We start from the raw sequence: 24,981 nt of genomic DNA, 5'->3' as shown, positions 1-24,981 counted from the left end.
CAGTCAGTTTGACCAGAAACTCCACATTTCTAAGACGTTACGTTGCACCACCACATATTCCTTCCTTTCCTCCCAGTACTAACCCATCATAAAATAATTATCAGACACGCTACAATGTCACTGCAAAATAAATAAATACTGCCTGTGCATGCTGCATTCCTTCTCCGGCTGACCCAGGCTGCCAGCTAGGGCTGAGCCTGAAAAATAGCTCCCACCTGTACCCACCCTGGCAGCAGCCTTGATTAGCAAGAAGCCTAAACCTGATATAGCAGGACATGCTGCCAGTAAAAATGAAGTATGCTGGCATGGGTGAGTGTGCAGGGACCCTGAAGCAAATCAGCAGCGAGTACTGCCAGTCACACCGGAGGTGCTATGGTGGCTGGTTTCCCATCGTTTGCCTGATCCTGTCAATGTCTCTTGCAACTATCATGCAAACTTTAAAAAAAAAATACATGATAGTAAAAATTGCAGTCAATATATCCTTTTAATTTGCACCAGATTATAGGGTTTTTTTAATGCAATTACTGTAATTTCATTAAATGACATAATTACCGTTAATGCAGAGAAAACTGTCAATAGAAGGTGTAATTATGTTGTATAAAATCACAAGCACAATGTGCAATGATGCATAATTCCTCATGAAAATCATTCTGTGACTAAAATTAACTTTTAAAATATTTTTAAAATACATATTGTACAGTAAGAATGATTCAGTTATTATGGACTTAACTTCCATGACCAGGGACAAAGAGGGAGCAGAGCAGGCAGTGAGTGTTTGCATGTGGAAGGAAGGACCAGGAATTCAGTTTAAAAGTGCATCAGAAAGGTAAGAACACAAGTTTTTATATGCACGAGTGGGAAAAACAAGCAGCTTATAATCACACGGATATACAACATGACTTGTGAGCAGACATTCCCCTAGGCACATTTCGCCACGCAGCTCCAGCTTTTTGAACACCAGTAACGCAGCGTGGAAGTGATGTCTCAATGGAGAAGGGTGTGACAAGAGGAAGGAGTGATGAAGACCAGGCTAAAAACCACAACATTCACCCTGGAAACTGGGAGCAAGTTGTCCAGGGTAGGATATGGATAGTGTCAGGCACGCTAGCAGAACCATACAGGGATGTACTAAACTACATCTCTGGGTATCCTCAAAGTAAAGACCTTTTTGAGAGGCATGTTTCAGTCAAAATGCAACATCTCGGCTTGAATACAGAGATAACTATATCAAAATTAAATAAAGCAGAGTAGAATGCCTGAAGAGCTTTTTGATCTTAAAAATCTACAAATCCTCCCAAATCCTGAATTGATGGAGGAGAACACACACAGTCTTTTAAGATCTCCCCCAGTATATGAACACTATTAACTCTACAGGCAACATTTTCCACACGTGGGAATATTCCTGATATTCCCAGGCACAAACATGTGTGTCCATTTTTCACACCAGACCGACGATGAAATGTACACTATAAAGAAACCAGAAAACCTACGTGTGACTCTTTCCTCCGACCCAGGATGTTTTTTCTAGAACGTGTAACACAATTTGCACCAAACCCTCTGTGCACAGGGCAAATAACACCAAAAGTGAAATTTTGCTTTTCACCTCACCTCCCTTTCAACCCTCTTTCCAAAGCTCTAAACCTGAAAAATTTCTGATTTTACTTGTGCCTGAGCAGGCCCAATCAGTCTCCTCTGTACCTATACAATTAAGTCAGGTTAAAAGTCATCAGATTAAAATCGCAGAATGCTGATGAAAAATGTGATTTCATTTTTATAGCATAAAAAAAATTAATCTACTCACACGTTCTTGGATTGTCTCCTCTCACCATTACAAACTAATAAAGAAATTTAGCTTGGGATGATGTATGTTATAAATGAGAAAACATGGTGATAGCATTTTTCTCATTCACTTGTGTCCTGCCTGTGCTGTCCTCTGTTTCCTCCCTCTTTATCTGTCCCTCTTTTTGTCCTGCGCACCCAGAAGTAGCAGCTAATGTCCTTGGCACACACGTGAGCTGTAAGCACTAATGGGGAGGGAGGTGCACTATAATGAAGACTAAAACAGGAAGGTGTAAGATACCGCATCCTCACCTATTGCCATGCTCTGATGATCTCACAAATAGAATCAGAGAATCAGAGAATCATTAAGGTTGGAAAAGACCTCTAAGATCATCGAGTCCAACTGTCGACCCAACACCACCATGCCCACTAAACCATGTCCCTAAGTGCCTCATCTACACGTCTTTTAAATACCTCCAGGGATGGTGACTCAACCACCTCCCTGGGCAGCCTCTTCCAATGTTTCGTCTGTCTGGCAGTGGTTTTTGTCTGATTGTTTAAGAAAACAAGGTTCACATGGTTATACTGCCTGCTTGTCTGTCTCCTCCTCCCTCCCTTTATTCCCCCTGGGAGGAAGGGGCATGGGCTACCTGTAGAGGGAAACCAAGGGCAATACAACAGGGGAGGGGGGTCCTAAGGACCACCCAATCTCTGGGATTATCACAGTGAAGATATGTGGAACGTGTAGAATACGGTCACAAGGGTTACTGCCAGTGGCCCAAGGGACAACATCTGTAAGAAAAAAGAACGGCATTTTATGGTTTGAGTGCCTGGCTAAAACTTAAGCTACCAGCCACGGTTTCACGAACCCAGCTGAAAACTGGGTGAGAAAGTTTGTGCATCTTCCTCGCCTCTGGTGTTCAGTGTCAGCCACAGGCGGGTTGTCAGTAAGGACAAATATGGTACAGCTAAGCTGATACAAAGCCAGGTACTACAAATATATAGATGTTGCTTGCTGGGGAATGATGATTTTAAAAATGTAATATTTGGTACACCTTTTATTTAACCTGTTAAGAGTGAATTTTACATACAGATTGGGGCAGGGAGGGATGCTGCACCTACCATGCTGTGTGCGTATTTTCAATGCTATGAACACACACGCTGGAAATAGTGAGAGAGATACATAATTAGCCCTTCATTTTAAGTGCCAGAGCTGAATTATTTCCACGTAGGAAAAATCAGACAAATTTTGGTTTGTAGAAGAAACCTGCAGTAATTACTCTTAGAGTCATGTATTCTTATTCCTTTCCCATTATGCACTTTCTTTCAGAAAACTAGGAGTATTATGGTATCCAGTAAAGATGTTAATAGTCTGTAACTTGTAACCTGCTCATCCTCCTTTTCACTAGGAATCAATTCCTTCTTCTGTAGACCCACATTCCCACCTTCTTATTTTTCTGCCTCTCTACCACTTCCAAACTTTTCTTAATTCCAGAAAACTGAACTTCACAGCTGTAACTTCACAAGTATTTTGGTGTAAAATCTCTTAAGGGCAAGTCTCTTAAATACGTGCTTAGATTCTTGCTGTACGGTGATGGTAGGACATCGGCACTGGGATTTTACATATGTCCCTCCCTTTCCAGCCGCAGCGTGCATGACCATCCGATTCCCTTGTGCACAACCGTAGAGCTCCCTTGCCCAGCCATACCTGCTTCAGCGAGGTACCGGCTGCTCTGCTCTCCACCAGCTCTTGAACCATTAACTTCAGATATGATCGAAATAAGCTTTAAGCAACAGGAAGAAAAAAAAAAAAACAACAAGAAAAGACCCTCTCATTCTATCTACTCTTACGTGCCAGTCAGCCCTCTAACCTGCAGGGTGAAAGACAGCTCCTCTGTCTTTGCTCTGAGCTTCTTTCAATCAGGGATGGTCCACTTTACTCATCTGTAGCAAATACACTGTGAAGTGTTTTCCTCAACAACCTTTAAGAGACTTATAATTCACAGACAGTAAAAGGGGGAGAAGGCTTGGAGATGTGGCTGTCGTTTTGCTTAATAAACACTCAACTCAAAAACTTTCTTTCTGCATGCTGGACCACCACAAAACAATTTTGCAACCTTTAATGGCATGCCAAACATTTCAAGCATGAAGAAAATGTCACACCACAGAATGAAAAGCAGGCAAAACCTTTTTGTGCTTGAGTGGATTATGAGAAAACTGCAAATGGGGTGTTTACCACCAAGAGGAAAAAGGAGAAAGCTGAAAAGTGGGATAGGCAGGTAGAGAACTTGGCTTTTTGTTCGCAGAGCACAGCGGAACTCACTGATCAGCCTTTCCCTTTTCTCTTTTTTTTTTTTTTTTTAAAGCAATGTATTATTACCACCAAGAGAACAGATTTGCAACAGGCGATGTCAGCAGAGCTGCTTATGTGCCATAGGGACACGGGCATAGCAGGCACTGATAACCTGCAGCGAAGTGCCGCCTCATTGCAATGGAAGATGGAAGGAACAAGACCCATCAGCTCACTGCCTCACCCAAATCAGAGGCATCTCCCTGCATCACCCTCTTGACCACCACCTTCCTCCTTTCCTACCCAGTTGCCATGTTTTTTTTTAAAAAAAAAAAAAAAAAAATCCAGAGTCATCACACGGTCACAGCCTTTACAGGGTGGCATCACCCACCATGGACATGGGCATCCTCAGTGCTCGGGGCAGGCTGGTGAACACTTCTGCACCGAGCAAAGAAAGGCTGTTCCTGAAGGTCTAATTTCCACGCCCATCAGGCCCAACGTGGCCCAAGCTGCCTTGAAACCCGCAGCCCTGCAGCCACGTAGCTACAAAATACCAGTAACAGCAAACGATAAAGGGCTTTACGCCGGTGGAGAGGAACGAACAGTAACACTCGAGATCTTATATCACTTAGCCTCATGCAATAAAAGAAGAAATCCACTTACCACAAATGCTATCACGCTCTTTACCGTGGACTCCCAGAGAAAGCAGCTCCGAAGGAATTGTATTGTATTCCATATTGCCATGGTGATTTTTTTCACACGATCAACATTTCTTGATAAGATCTGATAAATATTGAGTGGGAGGAGGGGAGGAGAAGAGCAGTTTAATCAAACACTCTAATATCCTGCTATTGCTTCAGAAACAGGGATAATTTAAGTTACAAATGCATGCCAGGGCACATATTACAAATAAAGCCTCCATCTCAGAGGCACACTCCAGCTCCCGTCTGCTTTCTGATTACACCCAAACCTTCTAGATTTTCCTCATCCCTTAAAAAAAAAGCAAAAGGAAAAAAAAGCACATCTTGATGCCAAAACTAAATAAAATAGTAACACAAACATACCTTCATTCCCCTTCAATTCTCAAAATATAGCAACGTCTCAGGAAAAGGGCCAGAGAGAATATAATCAAAACACTGAACCTCTTTCTCTACATGTTTTGGATTAGTCCGTAGAAATAAATAGGGAATTTTAGCCTTATTATAGGGCACCTTTATTTAAAAAAAGGATAATGGCCATTGTTCTAAAATCCTATAGACTTTTTAAATAACTAATTTAGATCTGTCTTCTTCCTTCCCTAAGGAGGGAGTAAGGTTCTTGTTCTTTAGGTGCTGCAAACTGTGCAACATCCACAGCTATTATTTTCCCCACTCTGAATCATGAAGCAGAACTACTGATGCAAACTAGATCAGAAAGCAATTTCGTGTTAACACAACAAACCTTTTAATATATACAGAAATACAGAGAATTTACATGTGTTTGGCATTTTATGCATACATAGCTTTTGTTCTTACAACTGTGCTACAGCAACTCAAATCTTTCCAAAACAAACGCGAGAGCTTAGCCCAGAGACTAGCTTCACCTTTTTAGAAAATTTGCGGTTCTCCTCAGTGAAGCGCTTTTCTCGGGGCTTGAATGTTCTAATACTTGCTTTTACCTAAGAAGAAAAAAAAAAAAAAATTACAAAAGATGTGATGTAGTTTTAAGTGCATTATTTCAGTTTTGCATCACCACTACCTATTAGGAATTTCAGGATCTTTCACTCTTTTCAGCCTCTACGTGACTTAGGAGGAGCTGCTAGGAAAAATGTGGATGAGTTAAACTGGGCAAGGCTGGACTCACTGCAGCAAAAGCAGAGCCGCGGTGCAGCCCATGATGGCCTTAATAAGTAGGATTTAACTTGGTAAAAGGCTGTAGGGCATAAACAATTGAGACTGACTCAGCCACCTAAAAACTAAGTGCACTGTGTCCATGCCTCATTAATTTTCCTGTCAACACCCTGGGAAGAGAACATCACGGGTCAAGCTTTTTGAGGAGGAAGTAGGTGTTAAAAGTAATGTATAATAATCTAAACATTAAGCCCTTTTTTGGCTGTTGCAAATGAAGCCGTGGCATACGGTAATAGCACCTCCTTCCTAAGGCGCTTGTGGTCACCATCAGTCCAAAAATGCCCCTGCATTGTCCCATCCACCTGGAGGGGCCATCACACAGCTGTGAGGTCCCAATACTTATTCACCCAAGGCATGAAACACTCCTCCACCGCCAGAGGCAATCAGGTCGGGACTTTTCCTGCTTAGCTCCTGGTTTTTAAAGCATCATTCCCCACCCTCATCCTTGCAGATTCACACGTTTCTTACACCAGCGATAAGCAAAGAGAAAGTATTTCAACTTACAGGATTAAATAGGACATCCAGCTCCAAGTAAATTACTCCTTTTGAAGCACGTTCCAAGTCTTTATTCTTCAGCGTGTAACAACTTTGTTTACCGTTTCTAATCTATAGTTTGGGGGGGAAAAAAAGCATCAATATTTTCCCGGCTGTAATTCACAATATAATTTAAAGACACTACAAACAAATAGATAAATAAATCGCAAGCACAAAAAAAACCGCTCCCCAAACCCTGATAATATACTTGGAGCCTGAAATACAAAATGACCGTTGGATTAGAGACCTATAAAATTGCAGATTAAATCTCTTATGGTCCAACTTTAATTTACAGACCTTGTACTTTATAGTAGAGCAGCGCACGCAATAACCAGTCTGAAAATTCTGCCCTGGAAGCCAGTGAGTTGATGGGAAGTAATCAGCCTCCGTTATTACAGGTTTAAAATGGGATTTTTCTTCCAAACTTCAGGAAAAGAGCCACAAACAACAACTTACCTACCTCTTGCACGCTGCAGTACATGAACCCACTTCTTAACGCTTAGTTTATTGCAAGGTTGTCAAATTATTACCCAGGAAACAAATGCAATCCAAAGGAATTAATCAGCTTAAGTGGAGCGAATGCTAATGTAACAACTGTTCAAAATTAACTAATTCGTGTAAAAGACTTCTCCCTCCACCCCACCTCTGAATTTCAATACTATTTCTATGCTCTAATCTGCCGGTTGGCCCTATCGCATTAAATGTCTATTAAAAAAAAAAAAAAACAAACAAAAAACCCTCCCTCACCATTTTGTAAACTATTTGGCTCAAATCAAAAGCATTCTCTCTTCAAAAAGTGATGGCAGAAATGTATTTATTATACACAGTAGGATATGTATTGATTAAACATTTGGCTTTTTAGGAAGCAGACCAGTTAATTCTAAACAGCAGTAACATAAAAAAACTGCAGCTTACCAAAAAGCTACATTCAGGGACTGTAATGATCAAAGATTAAAGATAACGGAGGAAATTTGGGGGCATGAAATTGCAACCATATTTAAAATGGCTATTGCTGCTCTGGCATTTAGAAGAGGCACTCATATAAACCATGGTAGAAATGAGTAAGGAGAGAAAAAAAAAAAGGCATACTAGGAACCAAGGGATTTCATGACACAAGGGAAAGGTCACTTCCCTTCCCAATGTTGCTCCATCCTTTCTGTACCAAATAGCTCGTTAAAGGGTAGATGGGTTTTCTGGCTAATGGCTGAAAGGGAAGAGGGCTCTCAGAAGGACCAACTTTGCATCCTCTGTAGTGTCCAACCAGGAACTAGAGCTTTTACTACGTTCTCATCCAAAGCTTTGCTTAACAGGACGCTGGGAGTTTTGCAGACATATGTGGAATTTATTTAATAAAAATAAATAATAACAATACTAGGCACTGCACTAAACTGATACAAAGCACCTCTGCTTTCACTGCAAGAGAGTAAATGTAGGGTTGGAGTTGGTGGCAAAGGATGCTGTAGCTCCCAAGAAAGGGGCAGGCAAAATGCTATTTTGCAGACCAGCAGGCTCAGATAACCTGCAGCCCCAAAACAGAAGAGCTGCTGAAGTGGCTAGCCCCTCTTCTAGGGCCAAATGGACCGGCATCAGAAGGTCCTCGGGCCAACTGCCCCATACGGTACTGTCGGCCCATGATAATGGATTCTGCTATTTCAACAGTTTGTTTTTCCCGCCCTCACGCAAGGGCGAAAAATAATTTTAAAAGCTACTGAATGAAAACAAAATTTATTTGGAAATTAAAGATTTTGTTCAATTTCCCAAATTAACTGAAAAATGGATTTACTGATGGTAGAGATACAGGGCCAGAAGGACTTGGTTTGCAGTTGTTATCCCTTCGGTCCAAGGGGATGCCACCAGCAGCAGGTTTAGACTGAGCTTTGATTCATGGACTCTCCTGCAACAGGTTAGAAGGTATGTTGTTCTCAGTGTATCTGCAGAGATGTAGGTGTCCAATACATATCACAATATCATAATTCTGGATTCTCCATAGTTACTAATTTCTGGGCTGAATTTCCATGTATTTCAGTTACACATATTTCTCATAACATTTCATCCTATTACCCTAGGAGCAACAACGAGTGGGACGTTCTCTTTATAGTCCTGGGGATATACTTCTTTCTTACTTCTTTGAAGAGCATAACCAACAAGGAAAAAAAAAAGTCACATGCTGATAAATTGATAGAAAAAGGAAAAGAAATGCTGTCACTACTGAGAAGATCCGAGTCTGGTATCATGGTATTCTGCACTCAAAAAATGCTTCTGACTTTGGGGAAAAGACTCTTGATTTTAAGAGCTGGAGCTGAATCAAACACTTTGGGTGTATCTGCAGGTGTGTTTGCACAGTAAGTTTCAAATCGGCAACAAATAACTTCCACCTCTCCCTGTCTTTGGAAATAGGGGTTGTTTGTCGCCTGGCAAACTTTTTTAAATGGTGTCATTGTTGTTGTTGCTGCCATTTTAAAATTGAACAGGGAAAAAAATAATGCAGTGCAAATACAGTTTTACAGTCAGCTTCATTTGGCATCTTTAATTCTAAGTGTTTGACTTGTCTGATAAAAGATACGCAATTATAACTCAGCCTAAGACTAAGCATTCATACAGATATCCTAGCTTTTGACCTTCTTCAGAGGGAAAAAAAAAAAGCACAAGAGAAAAGAACAACTGGCTATGAAATGGCATTTCTCCACTGTGTTTTCATTTGGATAAACAGAAAAAGCCCTGCAAAAAAGTCGAAGAAAAATATCTCTTACAGTTTTGGCAACATGCTAAGCCAGTGCGGTTCAGCAAAAGGTGTAAGGTAATTCTAACACCCGTGACTGCATGGAGATTAGATCGGTGGCATGCCTCAACTGTGCCCAGAAGAAAACATCCAAAATAGCTTTTAATACTCTACATTTTCATTGCATGCTGTTCTTGGGCCAGAGCTCAGATTCTGTTCAACATCTCCCTCAATCTCAAGAGACAGCCAGTCATATTAGTTTCATTTTGGATCTATTTCTTTCTCCTCTCTGGTTACTTTTCCCTAGTCTCTGCTGTTCACAAATACTGCTTAAATGCTTTCTCCAGCTGTGGAAAAGGGGAGCAGCCAGGGCTGGGGTCCTAGGATGAACCTAAATGTCAGAAAGATCAGATTTCTTCTATCACCCAAACACCTTTTGCTACATACCTGATCTCACATGGATTTCACTCAGCGAATACTCCTGATAACCTATTTTAGACACAGCTATCTTTCCCATGAATGTTTACATCTACTTATGGGAAAAGGGAAGGAAAGGAATATTCAAATTAAATGTGAAAATATCTGCAGGTGAGGTCCTTAAAAGAGACAATCAATATTATTCCTTTATTGATGGTGCCTTATATCCTCACTGAATACTAATGCCTGCATTCTCTGAAAGCTTCTCAATAGCATATGACATACCGGGGCTCAACCACCGACCAAGACAGCCCATAACCATATGATTAACATGAGGACAGTAGTGCCTACCCCACCCGCATGCTTCACTTTGCAAGGTCACCATCAGAAAAGCTCTGAAAGTGTCAGGATTTTTGCGCCATGGGAATTGCGGATATTTGGGGCATTTCCCTGTTCTGAATCAACACAGAAGGACAAAATATCAGTATCAATATTTTCACAGGATAATTCATATATTCTATATCACAGTCCCTTCTCCATACAGGACCATGCAAAGGAAATTGCCAGTTGGAAGAAAAGCTAAAATTCTTTGTGCATTAAGTATTTGGACCTACAGAGGCACTTCAGACAGAGGCAACTTCTGGCAGTGCTTTAGCTGAAGGAAATGTTCAGGTACGTGAGACCACCTTACAGTCAAGGCCCAAAGTGCACCGGGTTCCTTTCAAATGAATGAATACATTTGCTAAACTCTTCCCACAGATGTCCCCAGTAAAACAAATGTGACTAAACACAGTATTGATGTAGCCAGCCAATGCTAAATCTATTAAGCAACAACCTTCTGACCGCTTGGGAATTTTAATGAAATAGTGAAAGCCGAGATTGATATGACACAAAACACGGAGAAGACAGCACCCTTACGCAGCAAAGGGTGTTTTTTCATTGCTCTTGTCTCAAAGAAATATGGTTTAGTGGCTTTTTTTTTTCACATTGATTTTAAGAAAACTTCACTCCGCATCCAGCTTTGATGCAGATTCAATGTCATATATTGATGACCTGACAGAAGAACGCTGGGTTAAACCTCTGTACATCAACATCCGTGACGTGTGGAAAGGGTAATGGCTACTCTCCAAGGGTAATTCATCTAAAGCATTTGGGACCTCTGATATTCCTGCTTGAGCTCATTGCTGATGCACAAATGTCATACCATTTGCCCTGAATAACATAAAGCTGTCTTGTAATAGACACACACCTACCCTTATCAAAGGACATATTTCCCTAGGAAAAGATGAAAGCAAGCCACATATTTGATCCACCTGGACATGAATAAAGAAGTTTTTGTTTCTCCCCAGTCTTGCAATATACCTCGATTCGATTTTGTACGAAATGCCCATTCACTCATCCCAAAACTCTTTGCCACAAACATTTCACTTTTAACAACTTTCTGTGGGATCCAAAGTAGGTTCTTGGCAGAGGACCGATATCCAAAGACCAAACAGATATGGAGCTGATGGTCTGAAAGAAAGCAGGCAGCCACATGAGGGCTTCCAGGCAGCCTGAGGAGGAGCTGAAAACCCTGGCAGCACAAGGATCCTAGGTGGTACTCGAGAAAAACATTCCTGTTGATGCCATTTCAGTGAGTAGTACATGGTCGGGGGAGAATTTAATTTCAGAAAGAAGGTGTCATTTTTTCTGGAAGAGATGTGGGGTTTTTTTCCCCATTCCAAAATTTCTGGTTCATGATAGGGATAAAAGTCAGAACAGACGATACACTTCACAGCTGCCTCTATCGCATAAATGCTGCATTTTCACTTTTCTCAAACTCTAAAGCTTTCTCCTGGAAAAGGCTGTGCACTTATGGTCAAGTGCTAAGTAACTGCAATTGTCAGGTGTCTGCTCTCTGAATCCAGGCCGTGGTTTAGACAATTAAGCTTGTGAAAGTCACACTACTTGTTTTCACTGCATTGTTGGCTACCGACTTGAAAATATTTCATAGACCTCTTCCTGTTTGCTGAAAAAAGGGTGCAGCTGAAGACTACGCCGAGTTGATAATTCAGCAGATAAAGAACATTCCATTCTGCGATACAACTCTTCACTCAAAGGTCTTTCTACACGAGGATATTTGATACTCTGTGCTTTCAAATTCATTGAAGCACACTATACGCTCCCACGTCTCTAGTAACTTGCAGCCTTCTAGGAGATGGGAGACCCTTGAAGCAAAACAAAAAAGACAGACCCTCACAAAGAGAAACATGGTTGCTTTTACTAAGATCTAAGGAACAAAGGAACACAGAGATGGAAAGGACTTTGATAATTAGTTCAAGTCCACCAAAACCTACAAAACTTCTAAACCTATCAAACTCCTTTCTTGAAGCAATGAAGTTTTTGCCCTTCTTCTCTGTTCCCTGGGATCTTCTTCAGTTTCTAGCAAAAAAGCCTGCTCTGTTCAGTGGTGTAAACGGTCTTCTCTTTTGTCCCCCAGGCTCTGAGAAAGCAATCTCCCTCTCAGCCCAAAGGTTAGGCAAGCCAGACTCTATAGGTCACCTATGGCAAGAGAGTGATCCATTTTGCTGAATATCTTGATAGCACTAATCTGTGTCTTTTCCAGTTTAAATTCTGCTTCTGTGAATGTGGCTGACCAGAGCTGTATTTGAGATACGTGCTTTAGAGGAGGACAGTAGTTTGACAAAAAGAAGGGCAGGCGAAAAAAAAATAAAGTACAGTAGGTTGATTAACATGGAAGAACTAAAGGTAAAATGCAAGCAAATAACAACTTCTCTCCCTCTGTCCCCCAAATTCAGTGTACTGCTACCAAAATCAATGTCTCTACAGTGCATTATTAATAGAGCTGTATGAGAAACAAAGCAAAATGTGTATTCATCCAATATTGCTTCATCACGTCTATCTGAAGAACATGAAGTTTGCAGCTTTATTCATCATCTGACACCTTAAAACTCTTCTCATGCTGCCCAATTTTTTACATTTCTTATTTGGTGCCTGCAATAAGCCTAGATCACAGACAAGGATGAATGGAAAGCATAAGTAATTTCACTATCTCTGAATTTTTGTGCAGTAGGGTTATTCGTGTGTTAACGTTAATGCCATGATGAAGGTGTACGCATGTTTGCAAAACGCTAGTGTAAGACTCCTGAACACATTTAAACCAAAATTCGTTGTCAAATTAAACAAACATTTCATATCCCTCCAACATATACTTTATTCAAGGCAATTTTTCATTAAGAAAAAGAATCTAGTCATCCATGAACAATTCCTGAAGTAAACTTACTTCACGTGCTGACAGCTCACAAGTCAAACTTGTGCATTTTTAACAGGAAAAAAGGCACTTCTATTTTTGAAAGGGAATTTAATGCAAGGCAAATATTAGGCCTGATTACCTAGGAGAAATTAAGCTTATGTGATTTGTGAGGCTTCCTTGAGTCTTTAACTATTGTTCTCTTTCAGCATATTTATCTAAATGGTTCAAAGGATACATTCAAATTTATAGTCAAAATGACAACATACATCAAAATTCCCATTTCAAGAAAAAGAGCTTAGAAAATTGCAGTTCTCTGTCTGAGCAGACTAAGTTAATAGGTGCAAAATGTTTTTTAATCAGAAGCAGAGACGAATATATTTACACTAGATTTGACTGAAATAGGAGGCAGAGAAGTTTGGACGGGACGGAAGATGATCAGTTGGCAAGGGAAAGCATAAACAATTTTTTTTTTTTTTTTTTTGTCTCAAACCTTGGACAAAACATCCTACGCTGAATAGTTTGGACATTATCACACACATGCACTCCCCTCCTCTGCCTTGTTACATGCTTCCTAAGGGATACTTGACAAATGCCTATAAAATCAACAGAAAATCCAAATCTAACATCTTCTCACTGTGAGCCCACACAGCCTGCTGCCGATCATGCAGACCATTTGGCAAGCACTGGGTCTGCAGGAGAGCAGCTGCTCCAGCCACTCTCTTCCAGTAACATCAGAGATACGAGGACTTGGGGAAAAATTAACAAAGTGATCAAAAATGGAATAAAAGATGTTAAGAGGTTTTTTTCCTCCCTGTAAACATCAAATCATGCTCCATGCCCAACTGACTCTAATATTGTTCTAAAACTGGAGATATTGACAACTCAAGCCACTAAAATAGACAAACAATCTAAAATATCCCCAGCCTCAAAAAGAACTTGCAGTCCGATCCACGGAAGGAAGAGGATTGCAAAGCACACGACAGTGTATGGGGCACCAAGAGCTCAGTATTTACTCCTCAGCTTCTGTAGCTTAGGCTCTTCTTATCCCCAAATTGCAGGGGTTCCCCTGTTCTGGACTCCAGTATAACTTGGAAAGAGCACACGGTGGATGAAAACAAACACACTTTTGTGAAGAGATTCAGAAGCCACATCGCTTTTAATTCACATACACAAGAAATACAATTATTTAGACAAAATAATAACAAAACTGGAGCACATTAGCCTGTTTCTTTACCACTACAAAGCATTACTTAGGTTGGGATCATTACCCTCTAAGACAGTTCAAGAGTTTTCTGGGCAGTTCCTTATTTATTTGGAAACATCAAACGTTTGCAGTTCCTCTCTCTGATCTTGATTGGTCCCTTACCTAAACTGTGCTGACTCTGTGGGGCTTACATGGCCCGCTTTGATCAGATGGGACCTTTGCTTTCCCCTCTAGAAACCTCCCACTTCTCCAGTCTCTGCTAGGACAGAGCCCCACTAACCCGTTATTGCAATACTGCCTTTCCTGCAGCAGCCCACCCCTAAAACTCAAAGACAAACTCTTGCCTTAACCGTGAGATGTGTGCCAGCCTTTCTGCAGAGGTGAATATGCTTTCAAAGAGATGTTTCAAAACAATACTGCAATTTTGTACTCTATAATTTCAATCAGGATTCACCGTCTGCCTATTTGAGCGTGCTATTACCCACACCATCACACTGTGCATTACCAAAAGCACCTCACTACTGCATGTATCACTTGATTCATGTTCTATATCGCAAGCATGGATGTTTGTACAGGGCTCAACGCAGTACTCGCTGCATAAATACCTGTCACACCCTCTCTTCTGCACAGGGAACCTCCTGCAAAACATCAGTGCCTCAAAACTGAAGGAAACCCCCATGCTTACTGTTAAACAGGTTTACACGACTTGACTGATATGAGCACAAGAGTCCCGTGATGTTTCAAGCCTCATCTACTAATTGTTTTAATAAAAGCCACAGCATAGAAAGTTCTTCCCAAACATTACTGCAAAAGTTACCAGAATCTTCTGTGATACTGCACATACACATGGAGCTGTTTACATCCTCTTGATCTGGTTTACTCACTCTATTACCACCAGCCTTGTTCCAAAATTAAATCAGTCTTACCAAACACAAAGCTGCTTTTCCCCCATTTCTCTATTAATGTCTTTTAATGACCATTTTACGTTCCCCTCTCTTTAGCTTGGCCTTTTTTGGCCATTTCTGAAAAAGCTTCAACTCTCCTTAATCTCCAGAGCAACCACTTTCCCCTGAGCTCGCTTTGTTTCCAGTTTTGATTTTATACTCCCATGGTAGCATTCACTCTTCACATATTTGTTTACAGAACAAAAGCCACCAGTCTTTAAAAGCACTACAGAGTAGAAAACACCCCTTTTAGGTAATTTTATTCAGCTGTGCCAATAACAACAGCTATCTCTAGTCAATCCTACTGTGATGTGCAATTACTTTCTTGGAGTAAAAAAGCAAGACAAAGACATGCTTAAAATGTTACCTTCAGAAGATGATGTGGGAACATACAGAACAACTCAATTATATTTTCAGACCTACATGGCATATAGTACTGATGAAGTACAAACACTTCTGCAATTTTCTTTCCAATCAACCAAACTTGTACTAAAATGGGTTGGCAATGCTCGTTACACTAAGGAGAACTATAAACAGTGCCAACTAAGGCATATATAGATCACAAAACCTGTTTATCTCTAAATCTGTGTTGCTTTGTGCTACGGGGAGAAGAACTGCAACTCGTTCCCAGCAAAACCATCAATGTTTGAATGATATACGTGGCAAAGGTAACTTACAGACAGCAAAGGGATGGCAACTTTTCCAAGAAAATCAGGGGGTTTATCTCCATCTTCATCAAACACTGTCACTTCCAGAACATCATGAATATCTTTAATAGGACTGGAACGAAAAGCGCAGACACATAAAAAAATAATATTCGATACACACACAGTCTCCTCCACAAAGATCTGAGAATACTGTTTTACTAATTAAGGTTGTATTACCTTGGAGTATAAAACTAGCATTTAATTAAATTCCCCCCAAAAAATGAATCAAATGATGGGTATTCCCCAAGCTTTCCCCCCTCATGTTTCAGTCCCGTAACTAGGTGAAAAAAATAACTACCAGACAGTGACATTTTTTTGCATCAATATTGATGCTAACAGTACAGAACTCAGCTCTCCAACAGAGAAAGCTGGTGACTGGGAGAGGTCGAAGGCTGAATTCAAACCCAGGCTTCAGGACCCTAAAAAAATAATCCAGGAAACAAAACTTATGTAACTTCATTTGACTTGAACAATTACCTCCCTTTTAAGGTACTAACAAAATCAATTACTTAAAAAAATAATCTTACAACCCTAATTAAAGGCCAAATGTACAATATTTTTGTTCCATTCGGTGTAAATGTTCTACGGGTGTGGCAGCAGGTACTCAATCATAAGTATTTATCAGATCTTTAATAAATCAGAGTCTCATTTGAGAAAAGTTGTATTTGTGTGCCTTCAAAAGCATGGGTAACTGGAGATGACTTGTGAGTTGCATTCATTACCTCCTCTTTTCCTTTTTCCATGTGCTAAAGAAAGAGATACATGGTACAGCGTGTTTATTATTTAACTGAGTGCAGCCGTTCTGTCCAAAAGAAGGTTGTTTCAGAGCAGTTCTGCTCCCAGGACCTCTGCCTGCAACATGGTGGAGTTGCTCCTCATGGAGCAGAGTCTGAACCCAAAAGCCACCTCGTTGTCTCCCCAGCTAGCAGCTGCAGCATGTGATGTGACCCAGGCACTAGTGGCAACCAAACAGCCATGAAATGCACTGTTTTCAAGACATTAAGGCTTTAAAATATATTGAAACTTGCCTCTTCTGCAATCATACTTCCATATTCCTTTCCAAGCCATTATCATTTTCCATGTGATATAGCTGCCACTGGTATAAGACATTAAAACCCCACAGTGACACACACAGATAAGCGTGTTGCGGAAAATCTGAGTATGATGGGAAGAGCTCTCTGGTGGTATTGAACGCTCCAGCTGAAATGGATTCATCCACTCAAAACAATCCACTCTGCTCCAAAATAAATCTAAATCATCAATAGCTTTTAAGGTGCTTAATTGAAATTTTTAAAAACAGCCAAAAATCTAGGGAGAGGTGCGAGAGCCTGACTGGCTCTGCAGATTTGGTGCTTGGACTAGCCATCCAACAGCAATAAGAAAGTTAGAGATGGTCCATAGCTGACATTTCTGAGACCCACAGGAAGCATAGACACAAACTTTCTTTTTAAGTAAAATAATTTTGGATTCTTATTAGATTTTTTTTGTTGGCTGAACATCCGACAAGGATCATCTGCTGGCACAATCTCAGAATAAACAGTGATGAGTGGAAACTTCTTGAGAACAGACAAAGTAAGAGAAAGGGCTTCAAGAGACATGCATTCAGCTGCAGCCATGAATTAAACAGAAACCCAGCAAGGTACTTCTATCAAAGAGGTCAGATACTTTTTATTGTGTTCACATCCAGCCCAGTATTTATGAATGTTGCTTTTGCAAGAAGTCCATCATTCTCAAACTGCTCTTCCAGTGGACAGGTGCAAATGTCATAAATGCTCCATTGCCAGCCCTCGCGGTCGCCTTCCTTGCCACAGACTACTACAGACTTGGAGACATTCATCTTGCTCAGTTATTCACAAAAATCTTTGTCAGCATAAAGGAAGATTAAAAAAGTAGTGCTGCCTAAAAGCAATACCTAAATTACCACTTTTGTTATTAATAAAGTCACAAAAAAAACCCCCAAACTTTGATTTTCATAAAAATCTAAGCCTCTAATTTGGGCTAAGCTATGTTTGACTAGTTTATATTCAGAAGATATATCAGGAACAACATGAGCTCTAATTTTCTGCTTACTTACAAATTCAACGAGGATTCTACCATGGTTCGATGAAACATTTTATTTTAAACTACGGAAAACACAGGCGTGAGTAGCTGGTCTCTACTTTCTGTTATATTATCTCTTGGATCCAGCTATGACTCCATTATGTCTAGTCATGATTCTTCCTATAAATATCACAGTAATTTTTTTTTTTAATGACTTCTATTAATAAACTCCATGCAAGAACAAGGCAAAAGGCATTAAGTTATATTTGATATTTCTCCAACATCCTCTCTGACTATGAAAAAATTACATATCTTCAACTTGACCTTTGTATTTTCCCCAATGTCGATAGCTTTTATAGTTAAGCTACTAACTCTTTGGTGCTTTAGCCTGTTTTCAAAAGCAATCCACTTACAATGTGAAGACTTTGTTCCACTCTGGGTTGAGGTTCTTGTAAACGGTGTGTGTTTGAAGACTGTCGTTTCCCAGCTCTAATACACAGAAAGGATCGCTTTTACCTAGGGAAAGATCGGATTTAAAAAAAAAAGAAAAGAAAAAAAAAAATGAAGTGGACCAGTTACTGTATTTAGCATGCACACTCTTTCTTTGCAGTAGGGCTGAGGGAGTGATCGGTCAAATAAAAATAAGATCCATTAAGACAACTGCAAATTGCCTCGTTCTGTTCGAATGATTTGCTAAACAAACAATATCTCTGATACATCCTCAGTTCTGGAAATTCTAACACTTACCTTAGAACTCATTCAGGTGGCTTCACTCTAATACCTGAAATATGAGACTTACAGTGAATCACCTCTAAGTCTTTAAAGTAAGGAAAATCTGCTCATGTTGACAATTATTCAGATGACAGTACACAAGCAGTACCATCATTCTGACCCAGGTAAGCATCAGTGCTGCAGTTACAGCTCTCTATTTTATCCTCTGCTTAGAGTTTGTGGTCTTCAGTTGATTACAGTACCCGCACCACGAGAAGAGAAGCACAGCACTGTGTTTGTATCAGAAGCATTTCTTCAATCAGTTCCACGTGAGCAAGTCCTTGAAGCTATGAAGACCCTACACAGTGCCGCAGTTTAAACAAAACCCAACATCAACTGGAGAATCCATGCGTGAAGCAGGTATCGTACTTAAAGCAAACAAACAAAACAAACCACCAAAAAACAAAAAACCCAACCTCCTCTCAAAAGAAGGATGTCAACATGGAACCTATTATGGTGAAGACATTTGCTAATGGGTTGGTTTTTTTTTTTTGATAACTCGCATTACATGAATTTGTAGCTTTCACAACTTAATACAGCTCAGCAGTTTCCATCATGAAGACAGTACTCTCTATCAGCATGTCTGGCTCAAGATTTGATTTAATCTCATCTTCAGTGTTCATGTATAACTCAGCCACAGACACTCCAGCCTAACTTTTATGTAGGCAACTAAATATGTCAGCAATGCAGGGATTTAGATAGACAAAAAAGATTTAAGCAAAAGCTGTCTTTTTCTTAATCCTTACTTTTGGTATTATTAATGCAGAGCTCTTAAGGTTCCTACTCTGAGAAGTTTATAAACTTAACAGGAATCTTTTCAGTATGTAAACAGTGGGTATTAACTAGTCAATATTGGTAAAGTTTAAAGACCACGTGTATTACTGGAATCTATTTGTCTTCTCCTTTTCAGCTTACGTGCCCATTCCCTGATAAGTGTGGAAAATGCATGGAGCCTTTCAGAGAAACTGCTTGACATGCGAACTGGTATATGCCAAAAACAATCCCACTGTATAATTTGGTATTCTGAATGCTATTTTTTGGTCAGCGAGCAAATGCAGTGTTTGAGAAGAACTCTCATGCGTACACAGAAAACATCCAATAAAGCAGAAAAAGTCATTTTCACGTCAACAAAACTATTATCTAGGAATATAAAAGTAGGGAAGGCTCAAACTGGGCTAGCTGTGGCTGAAGAGCTTCTACATATTTGATATAGCTGTGTGGAAACTAGCCTAAAATTTATGTCAAATGGTAAAATATGGATTTTCAAAACACTGTTCAAAACCAAAGCAGATACTACGTTGTTTTCTGATAGCTATTATTACAGTAGGCTAAAAACTTGCAATTAAGATCTATAATGACAACATACAATCAGCTGACAACAGAAATCCCAATCGCACCAAAATCCAATCTTTGCTATGGGAATAAGGTATAAGGTGGCATTACACTTGTCATCAGACGACAGGTCTGCAGAAGTTCACCCACCCAAGACTCATGACTGCTATGGGACAGGAAAGGGAGGGAACGCTACCTGCTCATACTGCTCCTCTGTTAACCCCTGGAAATCTTTGTACCTCTGATTGTCTCTGCGATTACCCCCTTATCAGATTTTTAGCTGGACTTTGAATTTACTTTTATCAATAACAATAAATTTGAGCAGTCTCCCTGGCAATGCAGGAAATATGGCAGTGCTCTAGGAGGGCTCTATTATGGAAGCCCATAATTGCTGCACTAATCATTTATGAATGGCTCAGAACAGATAATTAATCTTTATGTCTCTCATTTCACGATCAGAAATTATGCTATTTTTACCTAAAATGGCTGCATCCTTTTGCAATTTGGTGGGTCTATTACAGCATAATACTAGGATATTTTCAGCACTGCCATTGAAAAACAATTTGTCATTTGCTTCATGAATCAGGCTCAAAGCCTGGGTTATTTTGAATATAATGACAGACTGAGTAACCTTTTACTTAAGCAAAATTTCATTTTGTGCTATGCACAAGGAATGTGTGTCACATACTCTGTATGAAAAGTCTTTGAATTGCAGAATCAAGAACCTGCGTGTCTCTTCCAATGTTCATTATCCACCCACATGCTCCTGTTTAAGTATTGAGGGAAAGGGGGCCAAATCCATCACTGATGCAACTGCAACTGCATTAGCATCAGTGAAGTTTTCCAAAGGGTAAATAACCTTCTGGGCTCAGCTCTTTCCCTGGACACTGTCTACCTTAAAACCTCACATATTTCTAGATAGCCCTAGCCTTGCCGTTTGCCAAAGGTTCTGCTGTGCTGTGGTACACTTCTTATTAAATTTGTTAGTAAGGTGCAGTTACACTCCTAATTCCGCATAGATGTATACATTCTATCAATCTAGAAGTGCATTTCTGTACAAACTACCGTTCGTTATTGGCAGGTTTTTTGTTTGTTTTCAAATTAAGTTCTTCAGTTTTTTAAGTACTGCTGTCTGCAGTAACCTTTTTTTTTTTCCACTGCAGGGTTAAGCAGCGAATTGAAACTGAAAGAGTATCGTGATTAATGCTGGGCTTTCTCCTTTGGTCCTTATTTTAGGAGTGACGTTCATATATGTTACAATATCTGCATGAATACCAGAGAATGGGGCAAGAGTGTTTTCTCTCTAGTATCCTTCCTGCCTTTATCAACAAGTTATCTTAAAAAAAATGACTATGTCAGCAAATATACAACACACCATGCTGTGTCTGTGAATTACGAGCTGCTGCAAGATACAGAGGGGAATTAAAAGGTCTCCAGAATTCTGGAGCAGATGATAATAAAAATAATAATATCCAGGCAGTCGCTACAGATAAGTATCAACTCCCTAGACCTTCCCTGGAGAAACAATATAAAGTTGTATTTTTAAAAGGTGTTAGTGTCCATTGCTGTCAGGACCAAGCACAATTTGAGGTGCAGCTCAGTGGAAAATCCATCCTTTTCTTGGAGTAAGAGCACCAAAAAGATCATCCCAAATCGAAGCCTCAAACAAGCTGTAAGAGAAACCATCGCACTCACTTCCCCATCGCTAGCAAGCTTTCTTTTTCAGGTGACAGCCTGCAGCACCACCCAAACCCACGCACTCAGCACCATGTCAGATGCCCCCAAAATCCTTCGCTCTCATTCATGAACTCACAAGGCACCCAATAAAAGATGCAGAGGCTGCTTTGCAGGCACCATCACTTTATATCAACTCTTATTTTACATATTCCTGCTGGAAAATACAACAGCACACCATGCTAAGTGTTAAGTTATTGCTCACGCCGCTCAGATCTAAAGGGGAAACCTGATCTCCATCCACTGGACCTTCCCACATACTTTTTGGAGTCAAAACCATTTAGTATCTCAGTTCCCTGAGGCAAGTTTCACCACTGGAGAAATGATGAGATTTACTTTTCCTTGATCTGCACAAAATCTAAGTAGCACTCGCAATATATTATGGCACTCACAATATATTATAGCATCAATATGCTGGAAAACAGAAATAAAATACCTGCAAAATCTGCTGCCAACAGGTCCACTGCCTTTAAAACTTTGACTTGTAAGAAGCCAATGTCCTTTATGTCTTGAAAGGAATTCTTTATACACTGCAAGGAGGAAAACATAAAGATATATATTGTTTGTAATTCAGTAAGAAACAGAAAATATTGAACTACTAAATGATTTACATTTTTATATCCATTGCTATTTCTGTGATGTTTCAGTTCAGCAGCTGATATACCCATAAATACATCTCCACTGTCCCAGTCTCACTGCATCATGACCCTGAGGTTCACAACTTCATAAGCTACCTGCTCCTAAGGAAATTCTCCATTCGCCTAAGTTAACATGTTAACTTTATGGTGGAGACTGAAAGGAGCTCTGCATGTTTATGCAAGTATCATCTGCCAATTAAAACAGAAAATGGGACATAGGTAGACCTGGAGAAGCAGCATTGGTCAGGAAGGCAGCACACTCAATCGGGAGTGAGGAATCTGTCCTCAAAAGTAACTTTGACTTAGAATCATAGAATCATAGAATAGTTTGGGTTGGAAGGGACCTCTAAAGGTCATCTAGTCCAACACCCCTGCAATAAGCAGGGACATCTTGAACTAGATCAGGTTGCTCAGAGCCCCGTCCAACCTGACCTGGAATGTTTCCAGGGATGGGGCATCCATCACCTCTCTGGGCAACCTGGGCCAGTGTTTCACCACCCTCAGCGTAAAAAATTTCTTCCTTTTATCTAGTCTATATCTACCCCCCTTTAGTTTAAAGCCATTACCCCTTGTCCTGTTGCAACAGGCCCTGCTAAAAAGTTTGTCCCCATCTTTTTTATAAGCCCCCTTTAAGTACTGACAGGCTGCAATAAGGTCTCCCCGAAGCCTTCTCTCCTCTAGGCTGAACAACCCCACCTCTCTCAGCCTTTCTTCACGGGAGAGGTGTTCCATCCCCCTGATCATTTTCGTGGCCCTCTTCTGGACCCGCTCCAAAAGGTCCGTGTCTTTCTTATGCTCCAGAGCTGGACGCAGTCCTCCAGGTGGGGTCTCACCAGAGCAGAGTAGAGGGGCAGAATCCCCTCCCTCGACCTGCTGGCCACGCTTCTTTTGATGCAGCCCAGGATACAATTGGCCTTCTGGGCTGCAAGCGCACATTGCTGGCTCATGTCCAGCTTTTCATCCACCAGCACCCCCAAGTCCTTCTCGGCAGGGCTGCTCTCAATCCCTTCATCCCCCAGCCTGTATTGATACCGGGGGTTGCCCCAACCCAGGTGCAGGACCTTGCACTTGGCCTTGTTAAACCTCATGAGGTTCACACAGACCCACTTCTCCAGCTTGTCCAGGTCCCTCTGGATGGCATCCCATCCCTCTGGCACGTCGACCACACCACTCAGCTTGGTGTCATCTGCAAACTTGCTGAGGGTGCACTCGATCCCACTGTCTGTGTCATTGATGAAGATATTAAACAGTACCGGTCCCAATACGGACCCCTGTGGGACACCACTCATCACCAATCTCCATCCGGACATTGAGCCGTTGACCACTACCCTCTGGATGTGACCTTCTAACCAATTCCTCACCCACCGGACAGTCCACCCATCAAATCCATACCTCTCCAGTTTAGAGAGAAGGATGTTGTGGGGGACCGTGTCAAAGGCCTTACAGAGGTCCAGATGATAGACGACATCTGTAGCCCTTCCCGTGTCCACTGATGTAGTCACTCCATCATAGAAGGCCACTAGGCTAGTCAAGCAGGACTTGCCCTTGGTGAAGCCGTGCTGGCTGTCTCGAATCACCTCCCTGTCCTCCATGTGCCTTAGCATAGCTTCCAGGAGGATTTGTTCCATGATCTTCCCAGGCACAGAGGTGAGACTGACTGGCCTGTAGTTCCCCGGGTCTTCCTTTTTTCTTTTTTAAAAATGGGGGTTATGTTTCCCCTTTTCCAGTCAGTGGGAACTTCACCAGACTGCCACAACTTCTCAAATACGATGGATAGTGGCTTACCAACTTCATTCACCAGTTCCTTCAGGACCCGCAGATGGATCTCATCGGGTCCCACGGACTTGTGCACCTTCAGGTGCCTTAGATGGTCTTGAACCGCAAGTTCTCCCACAGTGGGCAGCTCTTCATTCTCTCAGTCCCCACCTTTGCCTTCTGCGGCTTGGGTGCTGAGGCTCGAGCACTTGCCGGTGAAGACCGAGGCAAAAAAAGTCATTGAGTACCTCCGCCTTCTCCATGTCCTGGGTAACGAGGTCTCCCGTTTCGTTCCGGAGAGGGCCCACATTTTCCCTCGTCTTCCTTTTATCCCCGACATACCTATAGAATCTTTTCTTGTTGCCCTTGACGTCCCTGGCCAGATTTAATTCTATCAGGGTTTTAGCTTTCCCAACCTGATCCCTGGCTGCTCAGACAATTTCTCTGTATTCCTCCCAGGCTACCTGTCCTTGCTTCCACCCTCTGTGGGCTTCTTTTTGTGTTCGAGTTTGTCCAGGAGCTCCTTGTTCATCCATGCAGGCCTCCTGGCGTTTTTGCCAGACTTCCTCTTTGTTGGGATGCATCGCTCCTGAGCTTGGAGGAGGTGATCCTTGAATATTACCCAGCTTTCTTGGGCCCCTCTGCCAGGGCTTTGTCCCATGGCACTCTACCAAGCAGATCCCTGAAGAGGCTAAAGTCTGCTCTCCTGAAGTCCAGGGCAGTGAGCTTGCTGTGCGCCCTCCTCAGTGCCCTAAGGATCTTGAACTCCACCATTTCACGGTCACTGCAGCCCAGGATGCCCTTCAGCTTCACACTCCCACCAGCCCCTCCTTGCTGGTGGGAACAAGGTCCAGCGTAGCACCTCTCCTTGTTGGCTCCTCTACCACTTGGAGAAGGAAGTTATCATCGATGGATTCCAGGAACCTCCCGGATTGCTTATGCCCTGCCGTGTTGTCCCTCCAATAGATGTCAAGG

At 41.3% G+C, this 24,981-nt stretch overlaps 1 protein-coding gene across 2 annotated transcripts in view; it reads right to left on the bottom strand.

The window, feature by feature from the left end:
• MCTP2 (multiple C2 and transmembrane domain containing 2) overlaps positions 1-24,981 on the bottom strand; it is a 107,943-nt gene that overhangs the window by 41,070 nt on the left and 41,892 nt on the right. For both annotated transcript variants that reach the window (XM_076347985.1, XM_076347986.1), the window contains 6 exons: positions 22,050-22,143; positions 18,190-18,292; positions 15,707-15,809; positions 6,463-6,564; positions 5,652-5,726; positions 4,733-4,852 (listed from right to left, as the gene is read on the bottom strand). In XM_076347985.1, the coding sequence (XP_076204100.1) occupies positions 4,733-4,852; positions 5,652-5,726; positions 6,463-6,564; positions 15,707-15,809; positions 18,190-18,292; positions 22,050-22,143 (597 nt within the window). The remainder of the gene's footprint in view (positions 1-4,732; positions 4,853-5,651; positions 5,727-6,462; positions 6,565-15,706; positions 15,810-18,189; positions 18,293-22,049; positions 22,144-24,981) is intronic.

This window comes from Aptenodytes patagonicus, chromosome 10, assembly GCF_965638725.1.
Source record: "Aptenodytes patagonicus chromosome 10, bAptPat1.pri.cur, whole genome shotgun sequence".
Taxonomy (NCBI): domain Eukaryota; kingdom Metazoa; phylum Chordata; class Aves; order Sphenisciformes; family Spheniscidae; genus Aptenodytes; species Aptenodytes patagonicus.
The sequence above is the reverse complement of the archived record's forward strand: the minus strand, read 5'-3'. Positions and strand labels throughout refer to the sequence as shown.